The 12,468-nt window shown below is 55.8% G+C and overlaps 1 protein-coding gene and 1 non-coding gene across 2 annotated transcripts in view; one reads left to right on the top strand and one right to left on the bottom strand.

Annotated features, from left to right (window-relative positions):
• Positions 1-209: 209 nt before the first annotated feature.
• Positions 210-282, bottom strand: TRNAK-CUU (transfer RNA lysine (anticodon CUU)). Its single transcript has one exon. It is a non-coding gene; the product is annotated as a tRNA-Lys (tRNA).
• An 820-nt stretch (positions 283-1,102) lies between these two features.
• Positions 1,103-12,468, top strand: part of ADAMTS7 (ADAM metallopeptidase with thrombospondin type 1 motif 7) — a 52,538-nt gene continuing 41,172 nt past the window's right edge. Inside the window, exons 1-7 of the mRNA XM_075100852.1 lie at positions 1,103-1,220; positions 1,868-2,220; positions 6,318-6,489; positions 8,987-9,183; positions 10,430-10,513; positions 11,158-11,282; positions 12,301-12,450. Of these exons, the coding sequence (XP_074956953.1) occupies positions 1,148-1,220; positions 1,868-2,220; positions 6,318-6,489; positions 8,987-9,183; positions 10,430-10,513; positions 11,158-11,282; positions 12,301-12,450 (1,154 nt within the window). The 5' untranslated portion in view covers positions 1,103-1,147. The remainder of the gene's footprint in view (positions 1,221-1,867; positions 2,221-6,317; positions 6,490-8,986; positions 9,184-10,429; positions 10,514-11,157; positions 11,283-12,300; positions 12,451-12,468) is intronic.

Genomic DNA, 12,468 nt, shown 5'->3' on the forward strand with positions numbered 1-12,468 from the left:
GCCCGCCCCGCGCCGGCGCGTCCCGCCGCGGCCCCCGCGGCATGCTGGGGCTTGTAGTCTGGAGGAGGGGGTTACCCCGCATCCAGGGCCCCCCACTGAGGAATAGGTTGCTTGTGCGTTGTTGGCTGCAAGGATGAGGGCGAGTGCGGGAAAAAGGAAAAAAAAAAAAAGTAAAAAGAAAAAAGCGAGGAAGAGAAAAAAAAAATAAGCGCCCAACGTGGGGCTCGAACCCACGACCCTGGGATTAAGAGTCCCATGCTCTACCGACTGAGCTAGCCGGGCGCCACGCAATACTGTCTCTCTCCGCCCTACTCGGCGGCGCGCGCTGCCCCCGGTTTATTTGCATAATTAACATTGTTATTTAAATAATTAACACCCGCACCCCCCACCCCCCGAGGCCGGCAGAAGCGGAGCCGCAGCGCCGTGGGAAGGCGCGGGGCTGTCAGTGCCGCCCGGACTACGAGCAGCCCCCGGCCCGCCGCGCCGCCCGCGGGCGTGAGAAAACACCTTTATTCTCGTTTTCTTTATATTTATTCCGCTTCCCCCTGCGCGGGGCGGGAAGGGGGGGCTCGGGGACCCCCCGGGGGAGCCCCCCCTGCCCGCCTCCTTTCCCCGCGCTGTGCTGTCACCCCCCGCAGAAGGCGTTTCGCGGGGTTCGGAGCGTGCCCTCGCCGCCCAGCCCGCGTCAGAGCTGCCCCCGCAGCCTGGCTCTGCTAGACCCCGCTCAGCAGCCGCCCCTCGGGCCGGGTCTGTCGGACACTCCACGCCCGCTTTGCTGTTTTTTTCCCCCAGGTTTTTCCCCGCTGGCTGAGGCCGGGGGGGGCGCTGGGAGGGGCTGCAATTTCCCGCAACCTGCGTGTCCCGCCCAGGGCTTCTTTAAATCAGCCGGGTTTGGCGTTTCCCGCTCGTTTTCTCCTGCGAACAAAATTTAAATTAAAATAAACAAGGTGCGACGAGGGCAGAGCCCCGCTCCAGCGGCGGGCGCGGGCGGGCGGGCGGCGGCGGCCGCTGGGGGGCGCCCTCGGGCCGCGGCGGGGGTGGCAGGGGCGCGCGCTGCCCGTCCCGGCCCGTCCCCGCCGAGCCGCGGGCCCCGCCCGCCGCGGCCCCGCCGCGCCCGGCCGCGCTGAGCCGCCGCCTGCCCGCACCCATGCCGGCCCCGGCCGGCCTCCTGCTCCTCGCCGCCGCCGCGCTGGCCGCGGGCGGGGGCACGGCGCGGGGAGGTGCGCGGGGATGGGGTGGCCCCGGGGGGCGCGGGGGTGCCGGCGGGCTGCGGGGGTGCTGCAGCCCCCCGCGCCGGGCTCGCCCCGCGGCTCCGGCGGGCTCGGCTCCCACGCACCCAGCTGGGGAGGCTCCGGGGCGCTCAGTGCCCGGGGGGATGCTTCCCCCCCCCCGACGGCTTCCAAGCACCGTTTCAAACCCGGGTCTTGGGGTTTGGAGGGATTTTGGGGGGTTTGGGTTGTTCTTTTTTGTGTGTGTGTGGATTTTTTTGTGGTGTTTTTGGTTTGTTTTTTTTTCCCGGCAGCTGTAATGTTTAATTACAGCGGGAGCGTCTGTGTGGAAACCGGAGCAGAGCCCCGGAGCTGCACGGCCCCCCGTCACCCACCTCCATCCCCCCTAACCCTGCCCGTAACCCTCTCCCAGGGAGAAGCCCCGCCGAGGGCAGGGGGGGCAGCGTGGGGCCCCGCGCATCCCACGGCTGTGGGGTGCTGTGCCGTCGGCCCCGGCCGCGGGCACCAGTTACCGGGTCCAACTGGTGTTTGAGTGCCTGACCCCGCTGGGCTGCCTCAGGAGTTCAGCATCCAGCCGGAGCGGTGGCGGAGGGAAGGTGATGAACCCTACAGCTAACCACGGACCCCCTTTCTTCCAGAGCCTGCTCCGCCATCCTCCAGCAGCGACATCGTTTATCCCATCAAGGTTGACGAGAGCGGATCATTCCTGTCCTACGATTTGTCCCACCGAGCCCTCCACCGAAGGTCTCCTTCCTCCAGGAGCAAGTTTCTCGCCTTCTATGAGCTGCATTACAAAGGACAACCCCTGAGATTCAACCTGAGCCTGAACAACTACCTCCTGGTGCCGGGGTTCGTCAGCGAGCGGCGATACGGGGGCATTGCTCACGCCAAGATCCAGTCTCACACGTACAACTCCTGCCATATGATCGGGGAGGTTCGGAGCCGGGCGCTGACGGGAGGGCTGGCCGCGCTCAGCACGTGCGATGGCCTGGTAAGTACGGAGGTTTTTAGTCAATAAGGAACTAGCAGCATCTGTGTGAAATCCTTTTTTTCTGCCGAAAGCATTAGCAAAACTCCTCCCGACAGCGGCAGAGTCGGGATCTCATCACATCGGTTTGATGCGGCCGAGGATGAGCTGACCGTAAATTTCCCATGGATTCCAGTGGTTTGGGAGCTCTCTGGGACTGTGTTTGTTTGTTTGTTTGTCTCCAAATTCCCAAAGAGAGCAATTCGCATGTCGCCTCCGTCTCGTAGTACGTAAACATAGGATTATGAGAAACATGTCTGAAAACGAGGTGTCTGAAACCTGGAGGCGTTTGCGATAACGCAGCTCATGTGTAGCGAAACTCTGGTATGTGTTGGGAACACCTCTGCTGCCTCATTCCGCTGCAAATATTTTCAAAGGCGACAGTGACCTGTAAGAGCGTAAGTTTTGCTGAGAGGCGACGTGACTTTCACCAATAAAGCTCATGTGGCAGCGCTCAGCAAGGCAAATTCAGGGCTTCAGCACGACCGTGCGGACCTGCATTAGCTGGCATCCAGCTGGCGCAGGTACCGGGTCCCCACGGGGATTAAAACCTCTTGGGAGCTTGCAGAAGTGTCACCAAATAACTTGGCAGCTCCCATAACGCGCAGACCCCCGTTCCCAAGCTGGGGCCGTGGGGTGACAGAGGCGCTGGGGTTCCCTGGAGGCGGTGGGTGTAGCAGGGGGTTCTCCTTCACGGGGGCTGACCCCGGGAAAGCCCCCCACATCCCCAGCGTGGGCAGAGGAGGGAGGCACGGCTGGGGTGGGAACGGGATCACCAGCAGCCTCTGGGTTTGGAGGGACAATAACTCCATCGCATCGTGGGTCTGCCGGCCGCCACAGGTGGCTTCGTTCGGCTGGGGGCTGTGTTTGCATTTTAAGCTTCCTGTGTTTAAAGAAAGGCAGCGTGCCTGTACGCTGCGTTAGCCCGGCAGAGCGGGGTGGCTTTTGAACGGAAGGTTTGCAGAGGCCACCCGAATCACTGCGCTTCATCTGGGTGCACACGAGTGTGCTGCTGGGTTTTGGGGAGCATTGCTGCTGCCGCTCCATCACGCCGCAGGAAGAGAGCTCAGACCTTCCCCCACCGTGGCTGATGGCAGGGCAGGAGCTGGGCACACCCGGGAAGGTGCTGGTTGCTCTTTTCCTACTAAATTTAACAGCAGCTAAGGGTGTTCGGCACCCTGCACTCCATGCAGCACCCCTGCCTCAGGGGGATGAAGGCTGCAGAAAATATCCATCATTCGGGTAAAAAATAGACCGATGCACCTGGGAGGAGCCCGCAACCTCCAATTCATTTTTTTTTTTTTCTGCAAATGTTTGTATGAGAATAACACTGGTGGCTGCAGTGTACACAGAGGTAGAAAGTGTTGTGGACGCTCCCGTTGACACACGGACACCCCCGGTAATGTATGATGCTTCTGGGAATGTTTGCGTGGCTTCGTCCTGGCAGCGAGCTGAAACCTGCCATTGCACTTAGAAATCCAGTCGTGCAGCGTGAGTCAGGCAAAACCGAGGTGAAGGGGCTGAAGGATGTTCACCCAGTCACTGGAAATACATTCTGGTTAAGAGAATTAAACTTCTTGTGAATTAACCACAGGCAGGAGAGCAAAAAATAGAAGAATTTACTCGTTAAGTAATTTTTCACCCACATAATGTGTCACCTGAAAACCCCCGTTTTGTAGTGGCGTTTGGCGAACCCCGTCTGTAAAGCGTGTTGAAAATGAGCAGTATCGTGCAAATGGTGCTGATTAGTATTAATTTTTTTAAGAAGCAGAAAAAGTTATTAGCTCACAAAAGGCATTAGCACAACGTTGCGAGAGGGTCTGCAGCCCGAAAACTGCGAGGGGTGAGCCAAACTCAGCCTGAAGTTGCTTTAAACCTTCTCTACTCAGTCTTAAAATAACTGCGGCTTTCTGTCAGACAGATACTAAACCATGGAAAACTGCACTTTGCGATGCGCCGCGTGTCTCATAACTGGAAAGTGCGTTGAGAGCTGCTGCTTCGCTGCAGGGAATTACTCACCTGCCACTTGTAAACACGGGCAGCATTACAGGGCGTAAGTGAGGAACGTGGTACTGGTGTGGGGGCGCGCAGAGCTACAGGCTGGGGGGCGTATCACGTTTATACGCGAGATATGGTGGTGGTACCTTGCGTTTCAAGGCCAGCGTTGCTGCAGAAAGCACTCTGCCGTTCCCAGTTGTAAAGCAGAGATGGGCTGTCCCAAAATTCCTGCTTGCGGCAGCCTCACGTGTGGAACCGAAGGGCCGAGTTCCCCGTTAGCGGTGCAGCCCCTGCTCCAGCAGCGGTTACTGGTGTGGCACACGGTAATTGTGCCGTGTTTGACACCCTTGGCCAGCCTCCGAGATCCCTGATCCCGTGACCAGGCTTCACCTTTCTTACAACACTACTGTAAGACTTCAAAACCTTCCTGTCAGTGATTTTAAGCTAAAATAGAGCTGTAAGAGCTGGGTTCTGCTCTGGCTTGGGTAGTTTGGCCAGTGCAATTTCACCTTCTCCAAGGCTGTTTCTCATTCTTGTGGCAGACCACGGTGAGGGGGCAGGAGACAGGGGTTACGGGGGTGAACTGGGACACGCAAGTGCAAAAAGGTTTACCAGGCGTGTTTTAAACAGAGAGAACCAGACCTTCCCACAGGCAGCAAATGCTGTTCGGTGCTACCATCGAACCAACCAGTGATGAAACGTGGCCCCTGGGCAGAGATCTCTGCTCCCTCCTGGCTCAGAGTAAGCTGCATCTGCAAACAGAGAAGGAATCGTATCTGTGGCCTCCTTCCCTTCCTTCCCCATCCCCATGGTGCTTTCTCCTTGTTATTTCACATCTGCAAGGAGGTCATTAGGGGGGAAGCCGTTTTCTCTTCCCCGGCACCACATAAGCGGTGGGAAAGCATCAGTAGTAGGCTCAGTCCTGTTGTATCTTGGAAACAGTTGTAGAGGTGGGTTTTGATCTTCTCTCTTTGTCCCTGCCCTGGGGTGTGAAAGTAATAAACATGTCAGAGCAAAAGCATGGTAAGGAAAGCGGAGTATGAACGGGCTCCCAAGTAAGCGTGGGACGCCTCAGCCTGCTCCAGACACCGTATGGCCGCTCTGAAGCAGCCGAGAGCAGATGGGGTTGTCTTACGGCACAAAATACGTGCACGAACACTCCTCGCGGCAGCGCCCTGACTGGCCGAGTGGCGCTGCAGGCTCCCGCGGGAGCTCCCGTTCCTCGGGGTGAAGCCGCCCCTCCAAAGAGCTTCCCATGCAGTGAATGCAGCTCCTTGTTCTTGAGCTGCAGCGTGGGGGCCGGGGAGTCCTGGGCGAGTCCATAACGACGTGTTGCAGCTGGGCTGGGTCGGGGGGGGTCGTAATTAACCAAAGAAGGTTGCAGGGGGTCGTTCCCTGCTAAAGGAGAGATGCCAATAACACATCCTCCACCGTTGCATGGAGGGGCCGTGCTCCTTGTCCTGGGACTGACTGGGAGTTCGCGCCATGATAGAGTGCTCCTGTGGGTTCCTCTTCCCTGGAGGTTTTCTGGTCTTTGGCCACGGGGAGTCTGTAACCGCCGGTTCGCAGTGGTGGTGCTCAGGCAGCACAAAAGGCCAGAAGCAAGGGGCTGCACCTGACGAGGATATCCTCGGGGCAGCACCTCCGTCTGTGCAGCGCTTACTCAAAACACGGGTGCTGCGCTGTGGTCAAAGGCGCCCTTCAGGCTGTCTGCCTGGGCTCCCCAGAGCGTCTCCGGGAAGGTCAGGGAGAGGTGGTGCGAGCACAACGCCTGCAGTCCCTGAGCTCCTCGCAGTCGGACACCCACTGGGCTCACCACCCATCCGTGCTTTGTGATGGGATCTCTCTAGCTTTTTTGCTTTCTTAGCGATCACTCCGTGCTGGCGTATCCTCTCTCGTCTGGGAGTTTAGAGCTCAAAATATCCATAAACACAGTTTCTTTAGGGAAGACCTGTTTCTTCCTGGAAAATTTTGCAAACCCTCTCCCATTCCTGGGTTCTTCAGTGTCAGTCTGTGCTAGCTGCAGATGGCTTCACGGTGACAACTTTGTCTCTCCCTGCCAGAAAGGCGTGTTTCAACTCATGAACGAGGACTATTTCATCGAACCGGTGTCCACCAGCTTTCAGGAGGACGGAGCAGCGCAGCCCCACAGGATATACAAGCGCCAGGCGCCCGAGCGCGGGGCAGAGCAGGGCAGGAGCCCACCAGCTCCGCGGGAAGCCTGTGGTGTGCAAGGTATGGTCCCCTTTCTCTTGCATTTTGAGATGAGCCAGTAGCTCATCCCGGGATTGGGATCTTTAGTTCTGTAAGTCTGATGCACGCAGTCCGATCCTGCATTGCCTCTGCAGACTTGTTAGTCCTAAACCCCGGCATTCAGCTCCCATCTTTAGCTCCCAGCATCTGTCAATGACACCAATTGCTCTTAGTCTGAGTTTTGCAAGTTGGGCTTGAGATTCCTCTTGCCATGTAGGCTGGCAAGAAAGCAAACCCTCAGACCGAACAACTGAACCAGCAGCGGGAGGGGACGGACCATGGGCTGCGCTGCGTCCTGCTGCGGGGTGGCATTTGGCGTGGGAGGTGGGCGGTTGGCAGCGCCGTGATGCCGCGGGTGTCCGACGGCGCAGAGCTGCTGGCTGGGGGGCGGCCCCGGGGGTGCCCACGCAACCATTCCCACAAGTGTTTTTATTAGGGGAAGGCTCGTTGAAATTGCGAGCCAGGAGAGCGAGCTCGCTGAGCGCCAGGCGGTGCGTTTGTGGCGTTAATGGCTGCAGCCCACGAGTCACAGGAATCACCGCGGAGCACGGGGTCGTTTTTTTTCTCCTGCCAATTTTTCTGCATTTGCTTATGTTTCTCGCACACACGACTCAATGCGTGCCGAACCCCAGGCCTCTCGCTCTCATCTTTTCCTCCCAGCCCTGCTGCAAGCGTCCTGTGATGTGGAGACTGAGTATTTGTTTTCATTTCCTTGCAAATATCGGTTTCTGACCTGCCGGGGCATGGGACTTTCGCAGTGAAACCCAGTCATTGCCCTGGGAGCCTTGGTGCTGCAGGGCAAAGAGCGCATGCTAGTTCCTTCTCTGTCTAGAGCAGATAGGTCGGAAAAACTTCCAAACCCAGGATTTGAAGTAATGAGGAATTCAGAGCATCCCCAGCAGCTCACAGGCGCTTTACTTCAGTCTGCATCAGTGAAGCTGCATCTTCCAGACGGTGCATCTTGTTTTTGCATATTTTCTAGAGCTCTGCTTTTGGAAACGGGAATTTTTTTTTTCTATAGTACGGTTGTTTTTAGGCATTCTTCAGTTAATCTAAATTAATTATTTAATCTATGGTAATAATCATAATGGCTCCTTGTAGACTTTGAAGTCTTTTCACGGAAAATGAATTTCACTGGGTGTAATATGGCCCGTGTGTAATCCACGTGGATCTCTACTGCAGTCTGGGCTAGCAAAGTGCCCTGGAAAGGAAACCAGAAGTCTGTAGGATTTCAATTACTGCAAGCCTTTCGTTCTGTACTGATATATTGCCGTTTTTCTTTGCAAAACACCACACAGCCAGACAGAGTTAGGCTGTGAGGTGTCATTTAGCCTCTGTCAATACAGAGTGCGGCCTGTGTGTACAGCTGGGCAAGAGTTTAAGAGGGCTCTCAAAGGGAAAATGCCATGCGAACCCTCCCTGGGGTCCCGGGAGCCCTCTGCACCCATCCCCTCTGCAGTACCTTCACGTCCCGGCTGGAAGCTTAGCAGCAAAGGACACAATGGAAATAAGCTCCAAGGAAGCTGTTGCGATTAAACTGTCACAGTGGTATTAGCAATTCATCAAATTATCCAGATACTTGGGATTTTTCAGGCTGGGGGATAAAAACACTCTTTCACAGCTAACGTACAGTATAGCCCATAAAATCTAAAAGTCCATTGTTAACCAAGTAAGGCTCAGCCCTTAGAAACTGGTCATAAAAGCAATTCCCACTGTGTGGGATGCGGTTTGAAAAGCCTTTACCCAGCTTGAGGCTGACCCTGACCTTGACCTTGGAGCAGCGTCACAGGAAAAGTCTCCGCATGAGAATTCCCAGTTGCTGGTGTGCGTGAGGAGCATCCGAGCTCTCCTCCGCCTCCTGTCTCTTCCCAGCCCAATGAATGTTCCCGTGGTTTCACCCCGGGAAGGAGCAAAGTTCAGTCTCCATGTGGCCGAGGAAATCTCTGTGCGGTCCTGCAACGTCCCGGTCTTGCCCAGGACACTGATGATCTTTGGGATTTGGCTGAAGACATCAGTCCAGCTTTGGGGGCGCGGAGTTTATCGTGTTGGGGAACTGTTTCTCCCCACAAAATACAGATTTGTGATGATAATCAGAAACGTTGAGCCACCGGGGTTGTTTCTCTGTGGTATGTGCTCAAGCATCTCTGCAGAGTTGCTTGTAAATTCGTATGTTGATACAAACCCTAAGCGCTCCACTCTGGGAGGCTCCGTGTTCCTCGTGTAATATTGCAAACCCTGTTCTAGTCGAAGAAATTACTTTCTGAAGAAAAGCAGGGTCTTCCCCCCAGTGATTTTTTGGAACATACAGCACAGAAAAATACGTGTAGGTTAGGGCTCTAAGCGTGGGCCTCCTCAACACCAAAAGGCTATTTCTTTGAATTAAAGAAAAAAAAAAAAAGGCCTTGGTGATATTTTACCAAAGTTGCAGACATTTTACAAACAACAAAAAATAGTCTCTTTTCCCCCTTGGATCCCTCAGAATCTCAGGAAAGCCTGGAGAGGTCTGAGAAGCGGAGGGAAAGATGGGAACAGAGGCAGCACAGGAAGAGAAGAATAAGGCAGCGCTCCATCAGCAAGGAGAAGTGGGTGGAAACGCTGGTGGTGGCAGACACCAAGATGATAGAATACCATGGGAGCGAGAACATAGAGAAGTACGTGCTGACCGTGATGAACATGGTGAGTCCTGGTCCTCTCAACGGCACAGCCGCCAGGTCCCTGAGGACCTGGCTATGAGACATTAAGACCACTGGGCTTGCCAGGACTCACCCCTGGCGGGACCTCAGCAAACTTCTCGCCAGACGGGCTGTTCCCAGCCGCATGTCTGCATTGCGCAGTGCTCCATCCGCCGCGGGAAGATGGGTTGGTGGGAGCAAGCCCAAGGCCAAAACCTCTGTGCAGGCGGGAGCAGCTCAGCCTGCAGCAGTTTCACCTTCCCCGTGGGCTCAAGGGCTGTTCCCTCCTCCTTCCCGCCATGGGGGTGGATAACGTGGCCTCCCAGGGAGACACCCCAAGGGCAGGGCTGCTCCTGCACCCCTGCTCCAGGGCAGGGAGGCGCTGGGTGCTGCCCACGGTCACGGCCGCGGCTCTCCCCAGGCAGCTTGGGCACGGGGCGGCAGCTGGAGCTGAAACCACCCCAAAGCCTGCATGAGGGCCACCCACCGCCCTCTGCGTGGTAAGGGAACCTCCTCGCAGGAGGAGAGACCGCAGGGACCCGCGAGCTTTGGCTCGGACTCCCTCGAACTCGGGGCTGGCTGTGCCCGCAAAGGCAGTGCTCCATCGGAGGCGACGCCGGCACTAGCCTGGTTAGCAGGAGAGCCCTGAACGGCTTTCCTGGGAAGGTGCCACTGGGGACGGTTAAGGGAAGGAGCACCAGACTGGGGTGGTCTCCACTGGGAATCTGCGGGGGGAGCTGCGGGTGCCATCAAACAAGCAGATAAGTCAGCGTGGGTTGGTTTAGTCTGTTCACTCTTCTGCTGCCGTGGTAGCACCTATTTGTGTTTCAGAAGAGGGCTTTGGTTGATGGCCAGAAAAGAGGGTGGGGTTGGGCAGAGGACCTCACGGTAACATCCCTGGGTGTCTGGGGTGGGTGAAGGCACCCAGAGGGCACAGGCTTCCTTTGAGATGTAAAACTTGTCCATTAGGAGGGAAAGCAGAGGTGTTTCCCCAGGCATTTCTGGTTGCGTTTCAATGTGCTACACAGATTATATCAAATCTAAATGGGTATCATCGCACCTCAGAACGCTTTAGTCAGGGTCTGCATCTGGTCTTGTCTTTCATTTTGGGGAATTCCCCAAGATGTTGTCAACAACCTTCAGTAGCTTCCCCTCGAGCTCATGCTTTCCTGCAGACGCGCTTACCGGGAGCAGTGTCATGGGGCAAGGCCTTTTCCTTGCTTTATTGCTTTGGCTTTTGCACGTTGCAGGTGGCGGGTCTGTTCCACCATGCCAGCATTGGGAACCCCATCAACATTGCGATAGTGCGACTCATCCTGCTGGAGGACGAAGAGGTAAAAAGAAAACACGGTGACTCACCCTCCCCTCCTGGCAGCCAGGCTGGGATATGCGGGGAGCTGCCCTTGAAAGCCCTAGGCTCTCTCTTGTGCTGTTTTCACGGCCTGGATGACTTTGCGTAAGATAAATGCGGACACCCGCGCCTTGCTTCCTTGTCTTCTGCCTGGGCTGCAGCCCCGGTAAAGTTGGGGGGGCGGCATGGTCGGAGGAGCTGTAGAGTCTGATTCTTATAATAATTTATGATAACTCAGCATCGCCGCTGGTACCGAAGGGCTGTGAATCGCTGGCCGTTTGTGCTCCCAGCTGCAGCGGTGGCTCTCAGGGAGCCTGACGCTGCTCAGATGGGCTCTCCAGCTGCATCCTTCTCCATCAGCCAGGACGGGATATTTTCCCGCAGTGTTTCTTAACCCCCAGCATCAGATGATTTATTGTTTCAATTGAATTGCAGATTAAAACAAAACAGAAAAGGACTGTATTCTCACCCAGCCTACAACCTATAAATACGGAACAATTCCATCTGGATGGCAGTTACTCCCGATTTCACTCTGATGCATCTGAGATCAGGCCCCTCCCCACTGCATCCTAAAAACCAAACAGATCCGGCAGCAATATGACAGCAGGCTTTTAATTATATTGGCAGGAGGATCTGAAAATCTCCCACCACGCAGACAACACCTTGAGAAGCTTTTGCAAATGGCAGAAGAGCATCAACATTAAAGGAGATTCCCATCCCCTGCATCACGACGTCGCAGTCCTGCTCACAAGGTATTGTGCCCCTGTGCTAATTTTACGCCGTAGGTGCTATGCTGGCGGCTAGAAACACGTCTGCCGGCTGCAGGCAGCAGGGCAGCCAGAGGAACGCCTTGGTGGGAGCTGTGAAATCTCACTCTCCATGCCTGAGCCCTGCCTGGGCGCCCGCACGTAGGATATGTGACATGAAATCTGAAGATAAACCTGGTCCTAATGGATGGAACTGGTTTAAACCTGAGATCTAGCTCCCGGATCACTAGCAGCTGAGGTTTCCAAACCAGGTTTTCACCATGGCCCTATTGCCAAGCCCCAGAATGGATAGATCCTCCCAGGAGATGTAGACAGGGATTAACTCTCCATTTTCCCTTGGAGGCTTATGCTGGGATTGGCAGAGGAGCCTCTGAGAAGGCCCCTGACCTCCCATGAAGCTCGCAAGAATTCGTGCTGCTGGCCAAGTTTATATACCTTGCAGACAAAACGGCGTTTGATGGTTTCAGGCTGCAGCAGCTCAGCTGTTGGCAGTACCGTGGTGGTTTGTGTGATGATTCACAACCCACAACAGTTTTATCTTCTTCAGGAAGTTTGCTTTGTAGCAGAAATAAGGCACTTAAGGCTGTGTACTTCAATGGGGTTGTTCTTCCTGAGTGGCTGGAGCTCCTCTGCCCTGGACCACAGCACCCCTGGGATGTGCTTCCCCAAGCAACGTAGTAATTGCTTAATTATTCCCAGCAACAGCTTTATTTATACAATGGAATAAACATAGCCAGGTTGGCTAGCAGTTCCCATTAATCAGGCTTACTAATAAGCTGGGGATACTGGGAGAGTAAAGGGGAAAGGAAAGGTTGTAAATCTTTCCATTGTGGAAAGACGTTGGATGTCTCCATTCTCGCTTCTGTTTGGCTGGTGTCCGTGTGTCTTCCACCGTGGGCTGGGATGTGTCCCGTGCTCCTTCCCACGCCTCGCGTTGGGTCCTGCCGCTTTCAAACCCCCTCTTTGCTCTGTCTCTGTGTGTTCGTTGTCTCCGCTGCCCAAGGAAGGACATCTGCGCGGCGATGAACAGGCCCTGCGAGACCCTGGGTCTGTCCCACGTGGCGGGGATGTGCCAGCCCCACAGGAGCTGCAACATCAACGAGGACACGGGACTGCCCCTGGCCTTCACCGTGGCCCATGAGCTTGGACACAGGTACCACCGCCTTCCTCC

The sequence above is a fragment of the Phalacrocorax aristotelis genome, chromosome 7 (assembly GCF_949628215.1).
Source record: "Phalacrocorax aristotelis chromosome 7, bGulAri2.1, whole genome shotgun sequence".
NCBI lineage: Eukaryota > Metazoa > Chordata > Aves > Suliformes > Phalacrocoracidae > Phalacrocorax > Phalacrocorax aristotelis.